The sequence below is a fragment of the Condylostylus longicornis genome, unplaced genomic scaffold (genome assembly GCF_029603195.1).
Source record: "Condylostylus longicornis isolate FDR11 unplaced genomic scaffold, ASM2960319v2 ptg000039l, whole genome shotgun sequence".
Taxonomy (NCBI): Eukaryota; Metazoa; Arthropoda; class Insecta; order Diptera; family Dolichopodidae; genus Condylostylus; species Condylostylus longicornis.
The window spans coordinates 260,360-282,660 of record NW_026578008.1 but is presented as its reverse complement, the minus strand read 5'-3'; the positions used below and the strand labels follow the sequence as shown (position 1 = coordinate 282,660).

Sequence of the window (22,301 nt, the reverse complement as noted above, 5' to 3'; positions counted from 1 at the left end):
ACTTGCAGGAGTGTTTTAACACAGCATAATGTTTACAATGATTTTTAATCATTAATGATTATAATTAAGAGCAGCCCCTTATTTCTTTATTTTTCTTGAATAAACTATCAATATTTGTTCATTATGAATCAAATTAAAAAATTTTGAAACGAAATTCCACAAACATTAAAATTTTATTTGGATCTGACTGTACAGTACAAAAATATTATACATATTTTTTGTATGTTATACACATACATATATGTATATTCACATATGAATTATACAAATAAATATATTTGCTTATATTCTAATGAACTTTAATAGAACATTACTTGTCTCCGGTGTTTTCCATTATTATTTTATTGTTTGTTGCTCTTTTTTTCTTTTTGCTACGCCTTTATAAAAAAGAAAATTTCTCCAATAACAATTATTAATAACGTTCAGCTACAATAAAAAAAAAACAACAATAACAAATGAATGTTTATAAGAAAAATGCCTAAAAACAAATTGGTGCTATTATTAATATTTCTCTTTAGATACTAGAATATTAATATATCGCACTATATACTACATGTATGTATATATATTCTAATATAATATAGCGACAACATTCATTGGGAATATTTATTGTAATATAAGAATCGTGTGTATAAGTAATTATCACACATTATAATGAAGAAGATTATTGGTGCTCATGTATGAAAAATCTAAGAAAAACATTAAAATGCGCTATAATACTCAAATATTTATTATAGCATATAATCAGAGGTGGATTTTTTTTTCAATGTCGGAAGCCTGGGTTAATGGTATCTTTAGTACCAACAAAAAAAAAAATTATGAAAGTGCAAAATGCACACGGTTAAAAGCTTTGATAAAGTTTACCTTTTGGAGCAATGTTCCGAATAAAATAACAATTTATCTTGTACAAACCATAGAGCTTACCAATTCGAAAATATTAATACATACATACATATGTATATAATTTTGAAATGTAAATGAGTTGCTTATTACCTGACCAATGGTGCAGTGGTTATTGTACCGGTCCTTTAACCAAAGGGTGTCGTCAAATCACGGTAGACTCGTCACTCACTTAGTATAATCCTACATAAGCTAGAAACAGGGGCATGGTTATCTACGATATCATGCACCAACCCTATACTCCTCGCACGAGTGAAATAAGAGGAAAAAAAATGAGTTACTTTTACACGGGTGCGTTTATATGTACATTTAGAATTATAGACAGCATTCTGTTCAGCCCATGAGTAAATCCGACACTGTTATATACAGCATATATTGTAAAGCATTTATATACATACATTACATACATATGTACGAAATATTTAAAAATGTTACGTTATAATATTCTAACGCATCAATCTACATTATGCTATTTTACACATTACAAACATATTACATTATATTTATAATTACATGATCACGTTCATATGTATACATGTTATATGTTATGTGATGTTAAGTAATGCAATATGCATTAACCGTATAGATCTTAAATACTTACATAAAATTACAAATCATAACAAAAAAAAGAAGGAAGAAACGAAAAAAAAAATGGCTTAAAAAACGACAGTATAAGTAAACTGTAAAGTAAAGACAAACGAACGGAATATAAAAATTTAGAACATTAAATTGGAAACTTCCATTATTATTTTTATGCTTCTATAATATTATAATAATAATGATAACAATAATATAAGTAATTATAATAATAATAACACAGTTTAGAAAATTATGTAAAAGAAAATATAGGTTTTAAAACCAAAGTAAAGTTAACTGAAATCATTTTATGAGACGGTTGGTTTTGGTTTCTTTCATTCAGTGTTTTGCGCTCGTTTACCCAACAATACTCGAAGTTTAATTTTATAATCTTCATACATATATGCGTATATGTTTAAATTGGAAGATAAATGAAAATTAAATGAAGATAGTTAATTAAAATTATTTATAATAGTCGTTTAGATTGTATCGATAGTATAGATATAATTTTAATAATTAGGTACAAGTTCCTATAGAAAAGTTTGCCTCATATGCTTATACAGATTTTCTCTATATTTTCAAGAAATATTTGAAGTTAATAATGCGATTTTTCAATTCTAATTGAATGTAATTTAAGTTTAATGAACAAGCATAAAAAAAAATGTCGAAAACTTAATTAAAATACCATCATGGCAAACGAGTTTACAAGGTTTTTTTTAAAAGAACACAATATTTTCACCAATCAGAAGATTAAAAAATTATTGAGATGAAATTTTGAAATTTTTTCGAACAGAATTGTATTATAATAAAATTTTTAATAAAATAAATATTGAAAATTAATAGAAAATAATCTTGCATTAACGCCAGAGAAGTAAGAAGAACATTTAGATTAAAAATTTGTTGGAACGCAAAAGCTTCAATAGACATAACTTCTTCTATTTTTCTAAGTATTCTTGAACATAATTACTTTTTACCAACATCGCTTGTTATATGCAGCTTGTTCCGGTGTTGTTATTGCTTGTTTTGTTATTATTGATGTTAATTCAGGTTAACGGCTTGTAGCACTGATTTCTGAACAAGATGATAATGCCAATAACCATATTTCGTACATTTCACGTTCACATACATATATAAAATACCTTATCAACTTCTGTTATGTACTTAAACTCTGTTAAATGTAATCTGGATACAACAATTTTAGTATCATTGGTAAATTCATTCAATTAAATTTATAATGAAATAGTTTTGCAGAACTCCAAGAATTTATTGGTTTTTCATCTACTTCTGGATTTTTGTTCTCATTCAACTCATATTTTTGGTTAACCATACCCAAAAATGCTTTTGTTTCTTTATTTTGCAAGATGGACTTGTTTTTTATTTGCAACATCTAGTAAATATAATATTAATTTTATGTTTCCATTATTTTTTCATTTAAAATTTAATTAAAATTTAAATTCGAATTTAAATTTGAAAAGTACAAATAACAAAAAAATTCTATTTTTATAAACAAATCAAATTTGATGTTAAAAAATTTGTCAAAATATTTGAAACTAGAATTTTCTATTAGAAAATAAAAAAAAAAATCTAGTACTCAAAAAATTTTTTTTTCGAAACTTTTCTTCGTAAAAAAAATTGATAGTTTTTAATTTTTCCCATTTGTGTAAAAAATGGTACCCTATATGGTTTGGGCTTTTTAAATGCTTTTTTCTCGAACTGGGTGCCATTTAAAAAATTAAAAAATATATTTTCGAAACTTAGATACCATTTATCATCCGAAGTTTTTAATATTAACCGCCAGGTGTACTAATTAAAAATTGTCCCATAGAAATTTTGACATTTCAAAACAAATTTTTGAATGTAGGGGAAGAAAATTTTTTCTGTTAGAAAAATTGAATTTTCTTTCTCTATTAAGAGCATCAGTAAAGAAATTAATAAAATTTGCATTAGATTTAAATTAAATAAATAAAATTAAGAATATTGAAAGTAGAAAAATTAAGATAAATTGGAAAATTTAGGAATAATAGCGAAAAAGTGAACGAGATAAACTTTAAGATTATTTTGCATTTTTGTATGAAAAAATTCAAGTTGAAATGATGAAATTATATAAGCAAAGATGAATCAGCTGGTTGTGAACAATTGAAAATGAAATATTGAAATTCGATTTGAAAAATAATCTGGAATAATGTTGAATTTACTATGTTTTACTTTTTACATATGTAGATTTCTTAAAATTTAATTTTGAAAATTTGCAATTCTATGGTCATTGCAATTTACATTTTTCCAATAAATTTGAATTAAATTTCAATAGTAAATTATTAAGGACAATAAATTTAATAAAATGTGAACAAGAAAATCTACAAGTCGAAATCTTCTACAAACTTTATAAGCAAACAACAACTGTATTTTACGAATTTTACTTCCAATTTTTTTTTTTAAATCTATGATAAATTAATCATTTACACCAATTTTTAGTTTTATGAAGAATAATATTATTTGTACAACAGAATGATTCCTCAAATTTTGTATAGGTACTACTATAAACTTAATATAAATTACATACTTATTTAATAATATTAAATAGCATTAAATAGATAATATAGAAATATTTGAGGTCAAATTGAATTGATTTTTTTGTGTGTCATAAACTTTTTACCAAAAAAACAATTGAAAAATTTCCTATGTATTAGAGCTCTATGGATCAAAATTTTCTATAGATAAAAAATGAAAATAAATTTAATTTTACGATACTTTACAATTTATATACATACATACCTATATTGTTAATAATAATAATGCCAATTAAATTGGAAAAGATTTAAGACATTTTAAGAAAATTATAACATGAGCTAAACTGAACTATAAATAAAAATATTTTGAAAAATTTCACGATTTTTTTAATACAGGTGAAAGTAAAAAAAACATTTTTTTTTTTTTTAACAATAAAATTTAAGATTTATTTAAGAAGAAAAAAAAAACAAATAAAACGAATTTATCACTAAGAAAAAATTTGAAAGTTAATTTTTTATTGTTTTTTTTTCTTTTTCTTTTGGGCTTTCCAGCTTCATTTTCAATAAAAAATCAATAAGGTTTTTTCTGTAAAATGATTTTTCTGCTTTTCTTCATTTTTGTTAAATTATTAACTGAAACGCTATTATTTATTTAGTGTTTATTTAATTCTGAATAAAATTTCAAAGAATTTAAGTAGAGAAATTTAGATTTCATCTATAATCTTTTGTAATGGTGGCCCCATGCATATATTTACTATGAAATTTTAAATTAATTTTGTTTTTGTCTTTTGTATTTGTTTAAAATTTGACTAAAAAATTGAATTTCTTTTTTGTTTTTTTAAATTAATTCAATGCAATTAATTACACGGTTTAAAAGAAATATTTTAAAATTTTATTCATAATTGAATTGTGCTACAACAAAGCTAAAAGAAAGTATTCTAAATTTTATTCAATCTATGTACCTAATTCTGATTTATTGGTGTAATTTTATGATAATTCATAATAGTAAGTTTGAAATTAGTTTTTCGAGAAATTGATAATTTTCTAAATCTCCTAATTTTTTTTTTTTGGGTTTTTTTTTTTATTGAAATATTCAAAGAGATTTTAATAATTTAAAGTGAAATTATAATTAAGTTTTAGCGTAATTTTATAATTAATTAAAATATGTATGTCATGTTACTGGAACATTTCCCAAACTCTTAAATTTAATATAACACCTTCGATAATTTTAATTAAATAAAAATTTACGTGAGGGTCAACAAGTAATTAAAATATTTTATTAAGAAATTCGGTATTGTTTATTTGTAACTCTGGCAATATTAAATTGTATGAAATAAAGTTATTATATTAAATAAAATTTAAATTATACTAATTGCTCTATAGTTAATAAATTTATACTAAATTATTATAATTTTAAATTTATAAATTTTCCAAAGAACTTATTTAGGCTATTGCAATTACATAATATTTTCAAATTATTTATTAACAGAAATATTTAGTGTATGTAAGAATTTTGTTAATAATGTTTAAATTTTCCACAGATTGTTTCTTTAATAGAAGATTTAAGCCGCTATGAGTAAGCCAAATGAGTACAATATGAACTTTTTTAACAGCACAGAATTCCTTCTTGAGTGTGAATCAATTGTTATTGGACACAACCTTGTTTAAATATACTGTACAACCAGGTTTTATTGATGCGAGTGATATAAGTAATTGTTGTTCAAAGTTATTTCTTGTTGGTTTTTGGGAAATTCTAATTTTTAGTATGTTTTCTAATTTCTTGTTAGTAAGATCCAGGCAATTGATTGTTATAATCCAAATTATTTCAGTAATTTATTTCTCTAAAATCATTTCACCTTCACTTCAATATCTTATTAATAAATTTTGAAAAAATTGTAAAAATAATTGTTGAATTTTCAACTACTTCAAGGTTCCTCTCTATTTCTCTTCCTGTCTATTCGTTATCCTTTCATTTATTTTCCATTTAAAATTTAATTTAAATTTGAGAATTTAAGAAAGCAATTTTATGCTTACGCCTTTTAAAAGCAAAAAAAAATTAAATTTTTGATGTTGATCAAATTTTGACAAAATATTCGGAAATAAACACTAGAATTTTCTATTAGAAAATAAAAAAAAAATCTAGTACTCAAAAAATTTTTTTTCGAAACTTTTCTTGGTAAAAAAAATTGATAGTTTTTAATTTTTTCCCATTTGTGTAAAAAATGGTACCCTATATGGTTTGGGATTTTTTAATGCGTTTTCTCGAACTGGGTGCTATTTAAAAATTTAAAAAAAATATTTTCGGAAACTAGACAAAATTTATCATCCGAAGTTTTTAATATTAACCGCCAGGTGTGCATATTAAAAGTTTTCCCATATAAATTTTGACATTTCGAAGAAATTATTAAATTTACAAAAGAAAATTTTTTAAACCAAAATTTCATTTTTTCTCTATCTAGAAGACGAAATAAACAAACTGGTGTTAAAATTAAATAATTTGAGAATACGAAAAATAAAATAAATCAAAAGATTTAGCAATATGAACGAAAAAGTAAATAAGAAAAAAGGTGGAATACAAGCAGAGAGGAAATTAAATTAAATGAATATTATGTAATTATTACAACATTTTCTAAATTTTTAACAAGAGTTCCTCAAATTTAAAATTGATTGAGGACTACCATTTGAATAAAATAATTTTCATTTATGGCTGTCGAAATATCGTATACTTTATTGTATTACAGGTGATATTAAATTTATCGAAAGTAAATTAAAGTTATTACCATATTTTACCTAACTTAATATATTTAACATACTAAGAGCTATTGTGATTGTTTTAAAATATTTTTAAATTTTTTTGTAGGATTTTTCCAATAAGCCAGCCAGATATATAAAACCAGAAGTATTTATGACAATGGTTAATTAACGGTCTTAATCTTGATATCGTTTTTCTGCTTAAATTTAGAAATAGACATTAAATTTTAAAAATACCGAAATTACAAAAATATTACAAGTATGTATTTTTTTATTTTAGGAATATTCCTGCAGTATAAGGTTAATGTGATCAATATTTAAGACCAAGACTTCTGTACGATGTCTTATATAATATAAAAATTAAAATAGAAATTTTAATATCTCATGACATTTTACCAGTTATAATAGATTAAAACTATTAATTCTAATTTATATATATGAAAATTTCTAATAAATATAAAAGTATAAATATAAGACATAATTATTATATTAAAAATTTTATATACATAAATTTTATTTTGATTAAAAATTACGTGCATTCGTGATCACAAATACCGATAATATAATATGTAAGATGAACTCGCAAAATATCATTTTTTGAATCAAATATCGTGTATGGTCCAGATGATTAATAGAACATATAAAATAGAAAATTGATTATTAAAAACGTAGATAGCAAAAATTTTAATCTACGTATTTAATAAGAAATGTTTTGCTAAAAAATCAAGATTAATTTGATTTTACATATTTAAAATCATAAGAGTGAAAACTAAACTACTTAATATATACTATCATAGTAAAAGTTAAATAAGCAACAGGTCATGATTAATTTAATCTATATAGTATATCACATTATATGTACTTTCCATATTGTTCCATTTCCATTTTTTTTTAACATTTATTAATAAATTTCTTTGAATTTTATCATTTCCTTATTTTATTTTCATTTCTGAATAAGGATATTAAATTGTGTCATGATATTTTTTTTATTGTTAAATGTTATGCAACAAAATGTGTCATGATACATTTTATGAATCTTTAGGAATTTTTAAATAGAAAAGGCCATGATTCAAATTTTTTAAATCAAGACTTTTATTTATAATATTTTCTATTGTTATTTTATGTATAGGTAATAATCTTTAATCAAAAATTCGACTCAGATTTTTCAAAATTGTATTATAGTGCAACAGAACTAATATAATGTAATTGTAATATAATGTTATGTGAGCATTCGAATACCCATTGATTATTTCAATTGTACATAATTTTTAAAATTTATAAATTTAAAATTTTAAAATAAACTTTGTAAAGAAACCCTAATTAAGACTAATCTTCTTGTAATAAATGTAGGTACCAAGTATGTTCAAAATCACAGTTATTATAAATAGAAAGAATAATATGTCTAGAAATTATTCCTCGTTCAAAATTTACAATCCAAACTTAATTTAACTCAAAACTGGTTTGAAAATTGTGAAAAATGTCTTAATTTAATCAATAGATTTTATTTTTGCTTTAAAGAATCAACTCAATAGAATTCTTTAATTTTGTAATAGTTATTGATTAATTCACGATTATTATTGCCGTATTATCAAAAACAAGTTATTGGTATGACAGTTTTTCGACGTTCTTAAGTCACAATTAACGAATTTTAAATAATAATTTCAGTGTTGTGATAAAAGAATAAAATGATAATTATATAGGTACATATATGAGGGCTTTCCTTTATATGAATAATTTTGTATTAAAAAAGAAATTAAGTATTTTATTGTCAGATTTTTTTAAGAGAAAAATCTTTGCTTTTTATTACCAAATTATTAGTTGTAAATGAAAAATCAAATTTCCTGTATATATTTTTTTTTTAAATTTACCCAGCATTTACACGTACAAGTTACTTGCAAGAAAGTTGCAATACATACAAAAATTTTACTAACACATTGAAATATTTCTACTTGCTTGTTTACTTGCAGTTCAACTTGCAAGAAAATTTTGCTGCCAGTAATTTGAGCAAGTAATTTGACATATTGAGAAATTCACAAAAAAAAATTTGTTTTGATTTTTTTTTTTTTTTTAATTTAAAATTTTTGAATTTTGTTTTGAAAAAATTAAACTTAGCAAACTTATGGTTTCTAAAATTTATAAACAATTATTATTGCTAGTTGTTTTCTCCTCAAAGACATTTTCAAAAATTAACTTGCTAAATGCCTACGTCATAATAGCAAGTAATTTGACATTTCGAAAAACTAATTGACAATTAATATTATACAAACTTGCTTGCAAGTAACTTGTATGTGTAAATGCTGGGTTAATGGAGACATTAAATGAAGTTATTTTTGTACAATCAGTCAGAAATTACTTACTCAATAAACTCAAAATATAAGAAAATATTGAATTTTTGAAATTATAAAAATTTTTTATTGGGAATTTTATCATCAAATTTAGTAATTTTTGATAATTACTTACTGTTATAAAAAATTGGTAATTTTATATTTAAACATACTTAAGTAATTATTGTTAAATTTATGACATTTTTTCTTACTACATGTAATTGATGATTTTTGTAGTTTTGTGATTCAGACGAAAAATTATTAAAAAAAAAATTATTGTCCTACTTAATTGATTTGATAAATGTGGGTTGATATTCGTACAATTGATATATTATACAACATAAAATCGTATAACAGTTTTAGCTTATAAGAGTTTGTGAATATGAATAAATTATATTTATAGTATTTAATTCAGTGGCGTATAGCAATACAACTCTAAATGTATTTGCGGCAGTCTAGGTCTATGCACAGTGTATATATTTAAAGTGTTATATTGTTTCTTGTTAATACTATGTAAGTTGGTTCATGTATAAGAGTAATTTAAATGAGTAGTTCCACATATTTATGATAGGAAATATAGCTTCACATTTTTCTAAATGGAAATATAAACATTGAATTTTCAATATCCAAAATCATAGGTTTGTTTGTAATTCCTATTGTCAAAAGATTTTCATACGAAATAGCACTGTAGTCATAAACTATTTCTGACTATTCCGGAGTGGGTTTGTAATACAAAATACTAAAATACTTTTTCCACTAATTAAATGCAAATACTCATGAATTTGTGTTTATTAAATATTTTAGATTTGTATAAGTTTTTTTTATTGTGTATAACTTTTCACGCTTATATATATACAAAAATGATAGTGAAATCTAACAGTGAGTAATCAAAAATAAAGATTATTAAATTCATTAAAAATTTTTATTAAAATTGCGAGAAAAATAAAAAATTTAATTGTAATAGTATTTTTAAAAATATGAGATGGAAATTATAAAGAATAGAAAATTCAATATTTAAAGTTCGAAATTTTAAGTAAATTGTAACAAAGTTTCTATATAAGAACTTATAATGTGAACACATGTTTCTATCCGTACAGCTATATACGCACGTATACAAACTTTTGATTGTACTTAATTTTATAATTGACTCTCTTGTCTCGTATTAAAATAAATAAATTAAATATTTTGCAATAACAATATTATTTAAACAATTCTGTGATTATCAGTAAAAGTTCATTATTAGTCTAAGTCGAATTTGGTAATTTTTAATTTTATCGGATCAAAATCAAACCTGTCGTAGCTTATTGTAGATTCTATTAAAATTTAGCCAATATACCTTAGTTTCTTCTTAAGTAAAGAGTATTGTTTTTGTTTTCCAGCTTAGTTTACAACTACAGCTTAAATTTATAATTAGCTAAGTAATTAATTATAATTTGATTTCTTTGCGATATTCACTATGCAATTTCCTTAAATTTGATCAGTATAACACACTTGTTTTTTCGAATTACTTACTCATTTGGATCAGTAAAAAAAATTATATGAATTTTTCTTCATACGTTAGAATTAAATTTATTCGAAATACATTTTTTCAATTTAGACAATTTCTCCAAATAGCCACCGAATTTTTTTAAATTAAAAAAAAAAAATATTCCAATTGAAAAAATGAGCAAAAAATCTTACATTTTTTCAATTTATTATCCAATTTTTTTTTTAATTTTAATTTTTACAAAAAAAAATTACAATTGTTGAAATTTCGGTTTGGTAAAAGTTGTCACCATAATCTATAGAAATTTGAATGATATTTTAATTTTCAAAAGTAAAATTTGAATAATTTCATTAAAAAAACAAGAAACCTTTCATTATGTTATATAGAAATTACACTTGTTATATTATATGTATCCATATTTTGAAAAAGAAACGAGAATAGGTAAAGTTGACCGTGTCAACTCTGACATACTCTCTTGAAGTTTTAGTAATGCTACCAGAACCACTGTCTCGATCACATCAAATTTTAATAGCATTTTGGTATTTACTATTATAAAATAATTTATGAAAAGTTAGTAAGCTTAGCAGAATTAATTTTTGAGTTATGGTTTGGAATAATAAACGAACAAACGGACAGATATAGTTAAATCGACTCAGAATTCGAAGCTGATCAAAATAATGCAGTTATGTTTATTTCTCAGGTCATTATTTCTTAGCCTTACAAACGCTAAGAAAAGTTTATAAAACCCTTTGAACATACGTTCATACGGATATAATAAAAGTGAAATTATTGTTTACTTTAATAAATTTTCATTTTCTTTCTCATGATAAGTGCGTACGGTCATATAAGTACAATTATTATGAATATTATTTTGAGCTTTCAGTAAGCAAGAGTATGTATGATAACAATATAATTAAATAAAGAAAATTCTACATGGTAGACAATGCAACTATTAAAATTATAATGTACAAGAATTTCTCTTTAGACAATAATTATTTAAAGTCTCTGGCAATTCATTTAAAATTTAAAACTATTAAAAAATTAAAAATAAAAAAAAAATAATGAGCAATAAATTGAAGAAATAGAAAAATTAAAAATAAAGTCGCTAGACCCTTTCATACCTAATTTAAAATATTTTTTTTGATTTTAAAATTTTTTGGTTTTTTCGTTTTTTTTTTAGTAGTGGTCATTGTTAATATTAACACTGTGTAAATAATCTTTTTGTTGTAAAAATTACTAGTATACTTTTCACTTTCACATTTTTCTCAAGAGTCAAAAAGATTAAGAAAAGCACAACACAAACTAAAACAAATAAAAATAACTGAGACTTTAAAAAAAAAAATACAATATTTTTTTTTTTAGGTTAATTGTAAAAAACAAGCAAAAATTAAGAAGAATAAACCTGCAGCAATAAAAAGAAAAAAAAAAATTTCCAAAGTGACTCACAATTTTTCGATTCATATTTTTTTAGTCATAAGACACAGGCACACACACACACTGTGCTATTAAAATTTTTAAATTCCAATGTAAAAAGTGTAAATTTTCATATTTTTTTTTTTTAATTTATTAAAATTTTTTTCATTCATCCGGTATTGAAACTCATATAGTTAAACATAGTTCACATAGTTTATATTTTGATTAATCTCAATTATTGCCATATATTGTAAATTATATAGAATTTTATTTATATTTTAGAATCAATAATAGAAGTTGTAATTTATTTCAAAAGAGACCAGAGTAAAATATGGAGTGTATGTGGGCATTTTTGCAGTTTTTTTTTGTTTTTTTGTTTAAAAAATAACAGAGTTTTGGAGAGATAGATTTATACATGATTTCTGAATAAATAAAAGTGAAAGCTGTTATGCTAACTGTGCTCTGAATTGAATGAGAATGAATGAAAATGAACTCCGTTTCTGTTAGTATTGGTAACAATAGTTTAAATTTTATATACTTGAAAGTATTACAATAATCTGAAATTCTGGACATTATAAATTACAAATTATTCTAATTCTTATAGAATTGTTAATTAAAAAATTTCTAAATTCAAATCTTATATTTTAAGATAGACTTAAGTTCCTAAGGAATTTTTTGTGAAATTTTTTAATCGGAATAAAAAATTTTAAGAGTCCAGTAAAACATTTAAAATTAAATTCGCTGTTAAAATAATTAGCAACACTTTCATATTAGAATTATTTGAGAAATTTTTTGAAGAAGTTTGGGAGTTCTTTAAATATAAAAAAATTTGATATTATTTTCTTAACATAACAATTCAACATTGTTTGAATTATAATTGGCCGGCTAATGTAATTGATTATTGTTTGTTGAATTTTAATATTTTCGACAATTCAATAATAATAATTTCTAAAAATTTTTTAATTTTTAATAATAATCTTTAAAAATTGTTTAATATTGATCTGCAGAAAATTTTGTTTTAAAATTTTTCTTAAATTAAATAGGAAATATCGATGAAAATGCAAAAGATTCTTAAAATCGAGAATATTTTAATAGTTATAGACAGAATAATTCCAGTTAGAGATTGCCGTGAAAATCAAACAATTAAACCCTTTTAACAAGAACTCTCGTAAGACGGAATTCTTTTTTAATACGAAATATTTTTTTGTATTTTAAATTAAGTATGAAAGGAATTTTCTTGTATTTCTGATCCCTTAGCACGAAACTTTTATATATACCGAAAAATTCTCTAACACAAACAATTTTCACGTCATTTGGTGGCAATTGTTTCGCTATAATGTGAAATTACATAGCAAATATTAATTCATTTAATGTAAACAACCATTTTAACATTCATGAAATTTGCAAATCAAAAAAATTTGCTTGAATATTGAATTTTTTCTCAAAAATTTTTCGTAAACAAAAATTAATTTGGAAAAAAAAACTAAATGTATACAATTAAATTAAATTTGAAAATTAATAATTCGTATTTTAATTTTTCATATCGTATAGCGCTAATTCTCTCTAATACGAACTAATTTTATTAAAAAATTATATGGTTCATGCTATTGAGGTTTGACTGTATTTCCATTTATATGCATACAATATAACAGAAATAAATTATTATTAAAATAAGTTTAAGTAATTGTTGTAATATTAATTATGGTGAAATCAAACCACAAATTTCAAAAAATTAATGAAGAACTATAATGCATATGAAAGAAATTTAAAATGTCTCCAGTTTAAAAACTAAATAATCAGTCGTCCGAAAATAACAGAGATGACATTGTTTATGAAATTATTTTGCCCTAAAATTCACTGGAGTGCGAAATATGGATATTTTAACAAGATTTGAAGATTTAAAAAAACTTACTTTAATAATCTTTCAATATCTGAATCTGCCATTTTGAAATTTAAAATTTTTTTTGAATTTTAAATTTGAAAAAAAGAAAAAAAAGTTTCAGGAGGCAGCGACAAAATTTATTGCAACCAGTAATTTCCGAACAAACTATATTTTTACGAGTATAGTGTATGTAGCGTGAATTTTCGAATGTGCTACAAGCTAAAACTATTCTAGAGTTGAATAAACGAAAACCTCCCAAGTTTGAACCATTTGTATAATAAATAAATGACTAGTACATTATATTAGGAATATTATTATTGTGCATTAACTATATATTTGCATATACTGTCATACACGCGTACACTATTCATATTTCATGTATAGAAATACTTTGTTATAAATAAGTAATAAGTACTTGTGTGATATTTTAGACTTTAATTGGAAATTTTATTCAAAATTCAAGGTATACCATAGTTTTGCAATGAAATCTTTTATTTTCTTTTTTTTTTGTTATTTTTTTGTAGATGAAAAATTCATGGAAAAATTAGATTATTTGTAATAGAAAATAATATTTTTATATTTAATTGTCTCATACCATTTATGTATGTATGTACATACGCAAGATAATCTGGGTACGAAAATTAAATCGCATTTTTTTAAAAATAATTTCCATTAAAAATAAAAAATCTATGATTGTTATAGAAAAAGAAATTTATAGGTCACTTGTTAAGAATTTCAAAAAACAGAAAAACTTTCTATATAGCCTTAAAATGTATAACATTAACCTATATTTTATTTTATTAAGTATAACTATTTGTTTTTTTTATTGAATTTGATTAAAATAATCTTAAAATGTATCTAAACTATTAAAAATGATTTCCGAAGAGAAGAAAAAACAAAAAAAAAATTAATTTGAATAATATTAAGTATTTAATATAGGAATTTTTATTGTACACTCTAAAGATCTATAGGTATTTAACTATACATATATGTAGATATATATGCATGTAACAAGATATAGTGATAGCTATTATATTTAAGGTTTTGTTTTAGATTTTAAAAATCTTAAATATTTTTCATTCGCATAAGAATGTTCATACTTATAACTACATTAAATGTAAAAGCGGTCGGCGTATGAGCGTATAACAAAAATTTTAATATAAATTTTATGGTTTTGAAATTAGGATTTACTGGGAAATTGAGCTTAACATACATATAGTTAAAATATTTATTTTATATATAAATAATTGTAAATATTTTATGTGTAATATAGGCTAGGCAAAGTATTTATTAGTTAAAAAAGTATTTATGACTATGGATGCAATATAATGCGGGAGCGGTAATTTGTTTAATATTTTTTTGTTTTTTGCAATTAAGTTGAATTATATTTTTAAGATTTTCATAAACAATGTAATAATTTTAGTTTTTTTAATGCTAAAATGTAGTAATTTTTCAAGAGGATATGACTTGAATAATCTTAAATTGCAACTGACTATATTTAGAAAATAAAAAGGAGTGTGCAAACTATTTATTACTCATTTAGCACGTATTATTGAATAATTTTATTTTATATTAGATAATTAATTGTTTAAAAAAATAAATTTGCTTATTGTTTTAGCAATTTTGAAAGCTCGAAAATATTTTCCCAAATAAAGAACCTCACAAAACCTTGAATATATTAAAATCAATTAAAACATAAACGAAAAAAAAAATATTGTTGTATACTTATTGCAATATAAAAAACTGTTATACAATATACATGTTGCTGCGGGGATTTTTACTGGTCTAACTTTAAAATCTGATGTATAACAAATGATTATTTTTGCTAATAAATATCTCTCTTGTAGGATGATTATGAGGACTTACAAGAAAATTATAAGAAGATTTTAAGATTTATAAGAAAATTATACAATAGACTCCCGGTTGGCCAAGAAATTTTCTGTACAAAAAACTTTCTGTACAAAATTTTCTGTACATATTCTGTACAAATCGGTGTAACAAATGATTTTTGAACAATTCCATTTATTGAACAAAATTTTCCATTATGAACTTCGAACGAACAAAATTTTGAATGACCTTCTTGGAGAGAACCGCCATAAGCAATTTTCAACTGAAAATATGAAACATTTTTTAGTATACTCGTATAAAAAAAAAAATTGTCTTCTCTCATATAACAAAAATTATTGCAATTCAATATGCAAACCACAACATTTTCCTTGGTATATCAAGATTTTCAATTTAATTTTTCGCGGAATCAACCCGGAAATCTAAATCGATATTTGATTAATTGAGAAACAAATAATTGGTACAAGTGGTTTATATGAAAAATTTCTATTTAAGTATAAAATTATTTAAAATTTTGGTTAAGCCTAAATTGCATACCAATTCAATATGCATATAGATTGAAATTTCATATGTAATTGTACTTAAATACAGAAATGTAGGTGTATTTTGTATAGATTAAGTTCAATTTGTCTGAAAAATTTTTCATCAAATTCTATCTTAATTAGTGGTAATTACATCCGTATAGCCTTTGAAATTCATGAAATTTTGTTATTATTAAAATTCCTATATATTCGCATATTTTATTTCTCTATATGAATTTTCTATTTTCTATATATATAATATGTAAAAGTATTTTTCTAATTTAATTAAAATATTAAATTAAGGTAAATTGTGGTTTAAAAGCCACAATAGTTTAAATTAAAATTTTAGAAAATATTTCAATTTTAGATCAAATATATTATTCTATATTAGTTGGAATATTCAATATGTTGTGAGCAATTGTGATCAGTATACAATTTTGGTTTCACTATATAAGTAGCTGTGAATATTTAAGATTAATTCAACTATATAACTTTACCTTAATCAATTAAATTTCATTTTTTATTTTAATGGTTTTTAAAATGTTCAGTAAAGCTGTCATTATGTTGTTCATTTGTTATTGTATCGCAATATTTTGTGTGTTGTTAGTAGGAGATTATTTCCAAATTTTATTGGTTCTAATTAGAGAATATTTTAAAATTAACGGACAAATTTAATATTTTTTTAATTTCATTGAAATTTTGTGTTAATAAAATTTAAAAATTTAATAAAATTTTTTAAATTTAAGAGAGCTTTTGGAAATACTAGTGCCAAATATAATCAATAAAATTATAATTATTTTTTAAATTTCATTATTAACTTATTAATAAAAATTTAATTTTTTTTCTCATTATAGCATGACCAGATGGCAGAATATTGAAGAAAATTCAAACAATTAATTATATAAATTGAACTAACTAGAAGAATTTTAGATCAAAGTCAAGAAAAGCATAAATTACTGTATATAAATTGGAGGCGATGAGCAATTTATTAAATTTTAATAAAAATACTACATAACATTCTACAAAATACAAAGTTTTTACAATTTATAGAATTTGATTTATTTTAATTTAAAAATTAATTAATATTAATAATAAGTAATAATATAATATACCCTTCAAAATGGATACAGTTTACGGAACAAAAAGATATTTAAGAAGTTTAATGGGCAATACTAGTGATATTTATGGTTCACCAAAAAGTCGAATAACGGTAAATATAAAAAAATTTATTTTAGACATTTTTATTTTATAGTTTTAATACTCGTAGTTTTAGAGAAATTTAAATTTTCAAATTCATAGGCTAAATATGCCCGCTGTGATATAGCTGTATTAACAAGATTTCCTACCTTTACAAGAACCAACCCGAACTTTTCATAAACCGGGTAAAGTGACTGGCATTTACATTCGCTTGGTTCGTAATCTGTAAAAATAAAAATGACCCAAGGCATTTTCGTTTGTTCCTCGCGAGACCCGGGCGTGAGCATAGAAAATGGGTCGCCGCCTCTTCCTCCTCCTCGTCACAGCAATTCCTACCGAGATCATTCGCAGGGCGGTTCATTCTCCTGGTATGTTCGCCAATAAGACAATTTCTTTATCACAGCTCCAAAGTCTCTCCGGCGAGGAGTGATAACACTTCTTTTGCAGATTTAAAAATCTCAATCGTAAAATGACATTATCTTTAATTAAAACTTTGAATAAAAATGAATTTCTCTTTAATTAAATTATTAATAAATCTGGGTTAAGATAATTTTCAAATCTACAATCAAATTCCTTCCTATTCCTCGAACCCACTATAATTTGAAGGTCGCTTTCAATTAAACTTATTTTTAATTAATTTAATAAAAAATTTCATTTTTTATTTTTATTTTAGCATAACGAAATAAATAATTCATATGGTTACCGTTCTGCATTAAATGCTGCAGAAATGTCTAAATATCCATATTTTAATGATTTAAGTTCACCAAATCAATATGGTTATAATAATTGGGGTATATGGCGTGAACAAAGTTTAGCACCATCAGTTTATTCATCAAAAAGTCGACATGAAGTGAAATCATTTTCAATTATATTATCAACTGCTGCATTTATTGTAATACTTGCTGTGATTTCTGTAGCTGGTTTGGCATTTTATTTTGGTACATTCAAATCAAATTTAGATGAGCGTAAGTACATTTCAAATACCATAAAAATTCTTACCATATAAATTTAATATTGATTAATTTTAAATTTTAGCTGTAATGATGTTTGAAGGAAATTTTCATATAATGAAAGGTGATGTTTATACAACAGCCTTAAAATATAATCATTCATCAACTTATAAACAGAAAGTTGATTTTTATGAACGTTTCATAGAAAAATCATTAAGGGATAATGATTTACAACCGGTTAAAGTTGAAATATTAGGTTTTGGTGATGGTCCATTAATAAATACAAATTTTAGAACATTTTTAGATATTCGAAAAATTCCAGTGTAAGTTGTATAAAATTTTAAAAATTCCTATGTATTTTAATTGATATTGAAAATTTTTTCTAGTAATATTCGCAGTGTGGAAGAGCATATCAGGGAAGCAATTTTATATCAGACAAATTCACCAAAATCCTTATACAAATCGATTCGTGTTGATCCTGATACTATTTCAATTAAACGAGTTCTTGATGACGAAAAAATTAAATCTGCTATATTTGTAAATTTTTATAAAATCGAAAATTTCCAAAATTTAATATTTTAATAAAATAAAATTTAATTTTTTATTTTTAGATAATGACCAATAATCAAGATGATACTGAAAGAAGTCTCTTAAAAAAATCAAAACCAAGTCTTATTAAATCAGCTTCTCCAACTCTAATAACAACTGCTAGATCAAAAATTATTAAAACAACTACTCAAAGTCAAATTGAAGAAGCAGTTGATTCTGAAGCGGATATCAATGATAATATACCAGCAGTTGCTTCAAGTTCATTTGAAGGTTCATTTGAAATAACAAAAACTGATGCTGATATTACAAGAAAGAAACCTTTACCGACAAAAGCGGTTACTTCTAAAAAAACATCATATACAACGGCTAGATTAAAAAGTAAAACAAAGCCAACAGTTGAAAAAGTTTATAAAGCACCTATTAATACAACTTTGTCAATGTTAGTTAAACCAGCTTCTGTAATAAATGATGGTTTAAAACCTGCTCCTACAGCTTCAACTCTACTTGCTACTAAAGGAACAACATATCTTCCAAAAACATCAAAACAACCAGTAACTAAGATTATAACAACTTTAAAGACCAGAATTATTCCTACTATTACAACACGACGAGTGATAAAATCAACAACAACTACAACAAGCAAACCTACAACCACAAGTAAATCTACAACAACAACAACAGTGGTTCCAACTACAACTACAGTAACAATTCCAACAACAACTACTAAAAATCTAAAAAATTTTCCAACTCAAACTAAAAATATGATGACTACACCGTATCATAATACTCCATTATTAGGCATTGTGGCTCTTAGTGAAAATCGTGAAGCAAACAACTTTAATCATACAATTGTACAAAAGATTCCAATCAAAGAATCTGAAATTCTGATTCCTTCAGAACCAGAGAACAGAGAAGAATTTAATCCTCCTAAATTGGATGCTCATTTATTTACTACTTCGCCAGTTTTGGATACTGAACCATGGCGCCCAATAAGACCTCCAATTCCAACAACATCACCTTTTGTTGCTTTGTCAAGTGCTCTACCAAATTTAAGTGCTGAAGAATTGAAAAAAGATTTTGCAGGATATCTGAAAAATATTAAAAATCGTACTGTAACCGCCACCACAAAAGATAGTGATTTACTCTTTTATCACAGTTTTACAAATCCTGTATTTATGCCAGGTCTTACTGGTATTGAAAAATTAGGGAATTCAGTTGTTAAACCACATCCCATTCCAGTACAACTTTTAGATGACATTGTTACACCTGATTTTAAACCTATACGAAATGATGAAAATTTATTAAAAAAATTACTACAGAAAACTACTGATAATCAAGATTTATTTGAAGACATTGGTGGAGGTGTTTTACTTAGAAAACCAAATAATTCTAATAAAACAAAAATACAAGATGAAAAATTAGTTTCAACAAGTTCTACTACAACTCAGACACCTCTTGGTCAAATTATGAATACTGGTAGACCATTTAAAGCACCTGAAAGAATTTCAGAACAAAAAGATAGTGAAATTGAATCGAATGCAAATCCAACAAAAAATAAAATTGAATCAATTTCAAATGTAGAAGATAGTGAAATTAAAGTGACTCCAAATAAAACTCAAATAGACGATATAGTTGAAGATAAATCTGGAGATATTCCTTTACCTGAAGATCAAAATATCAATATTACTTTTACAACGACCGAAAATATTGAAAAAGCTCAAGGCAAACCTTTTAAAAATAAAACTGTAGAGTTATTTCCAGATACAGAAAGTAGAAATAAACAAAGTTCAATATTGGCCAATGAAGTACATCCTCCATTGAAAGAACCCATCAAAACAGAAATTTTAAATAGTTCCTTACTTTTCCCAACACCTACAAAATGGGAATATAGTAATGGAACAGTTGACAATAAAGTTACACCAAGCACAGTAAAGAAAATTTTCAATGAAACCTTACATGCTTGGGTTATTCAAGATGGCACTGAAGAGAATAAAAATAATGCCATGAATCTAAGTTTAAAAACTAATCTTACTTCAGAAAATCGTCCTAAAGTTAATATTCAAGATATATCATTGATTTTTGATACTTTAGCATCAAAATTAGGAATATCAACAGGTACCTATAGTAGAAGGCCACCGTTTCCCGCTAGTCGATTAAAACAATCATCACGAATTGATTCAAGAACACCAACTACAGCTACATCAACAACACCTACTACACCAACAATACCATCATTACCATCATCGTCTTCATCATTATCAACAGCATTACCATTAAAATCATCAACACCTTTACCATTTAATTTAGAAAATATAAGTATTGATAAAGGTTTTATACCAATGACATCCTCAACAACAGAAAAGGCTTATGTAATTGATAAAGATAATGAAGAACAAAGAGAAGAAGAAGAAGAAGATGAAGAAGAACAAGAACAGGAAGAACGCGAAGAAGAGAATAAAGAAGAAAATAAATCAAAAGAAATTCGAAATGATTCATCTTCAGTAGAAAAAGTTGAAGGTGAAGCCGAAGTTGAGGTTGTTGATCCAAATATTTATGATGAAATATTAAAATATTCTCAATCATTAACATCAAGTACAGAATCAGCAATACCAACTCTAATGACATTATTACCAGTTAAATCAAATTCTGGATTAAGACCAATACATTCAATACATCATGGCCAGCATAGTATACCGAATGAAAGTGCTAAATCATATATGAATACAGAATTTAGAGAAGCTACAGTTAGAGATCAAATTTCGGTTACTAATTAAAAATAAATAAAATTAATTTTAACATAATATTAAATTTATAAATTTATAAACTAGTTTAAATTAATTTAAATTAATTTTTTATATAGGCTTATAATAGAAAAAGAAACTTTACATAATAAACTAACAGAAATGTTAAAAATTATGAATCTAGGATAGATGAAAAATGAGGGGAAGATAGAATTAATTAAGTTAATTGAATTTATTGCCTATAATTGAAAATTTCTTTCTGTTTAATAATTATAGAGTTTAATAATTATAGAGAATTATAAATAGAGTCTGGTTTTTGAATTTGTGACTGGTTTTTGAATTTTCATTTTGTAATTTTAGTAATAATTAAAGATTTTTCTTAAATATTTATTGAACAAATTAGGAAATTTGAATATTTAATTAATTCTTCTCGCTTTAATTTTACTGCATCATTTTGAATGTTTTCAGTTTTGTGTTTTCATAGGACCATTAAAAATTTGAAAATTCTCTAATTTTAGGCAAATTTCTAAATATTTGAAAATATTAAAAATAAGTTTCGGTAACAAGCTATTCTTATTTTATTAACTATTTTCTCGAGTCTTGTAGTTTAAATTTCTTTAAAATTATATTAAATTTAATTATAATTATTAATTAATTAT

The 22,301-nt window shown here is 23.6% G+C and overlaps 1 protein-coding gene across 2 annotated transcripts in view; it reads left to right on the top strand.

Moving 5' to 3' along the window:
- The window catches only part of LOC129609442 (uncharacterized), a 34,476-nt gene extending 12,644 nt beyond the window's left edge, over positions 1-21,832 (top strand). The window contains exons 1-6 of one of the 2 annotated variants that reach the window (XM_055521354.1): positions 16,697-16,807; positions 17,060-17,415; positions 18,076-18,367; positions 18,438-18,675; positions 18,739-18,889; positions 18,964-21,832. In XM_055521354.1, the coding sequence (XP_055377329.1) occupies positions 17,326-17,415; positions 18,076-18,367; positions 18,438-18,675; positions 18,739-18,889; positions 18,964-21,675 (3,483 nt within the window). In that variant the 5' untranslated portion in view covers positions 16,697-16,807; positions 17,060-17,325 and the 3' untranslated portion in view covers positions 21,676-21,832. Of the gene's footprint in view, positions 1-16,696; positions 16,808-17,059; positions 17,416-18,075; positions 18,368-18,437; positions 18,676-18,738; positions 18,890-18,963 lie in introns of those variants that run through there. The other variant, XM_055521355.1, reaches the window with a different exon arrangement.
- Positions 21,833-22,301: the final 469 nt, after the last annotated feature.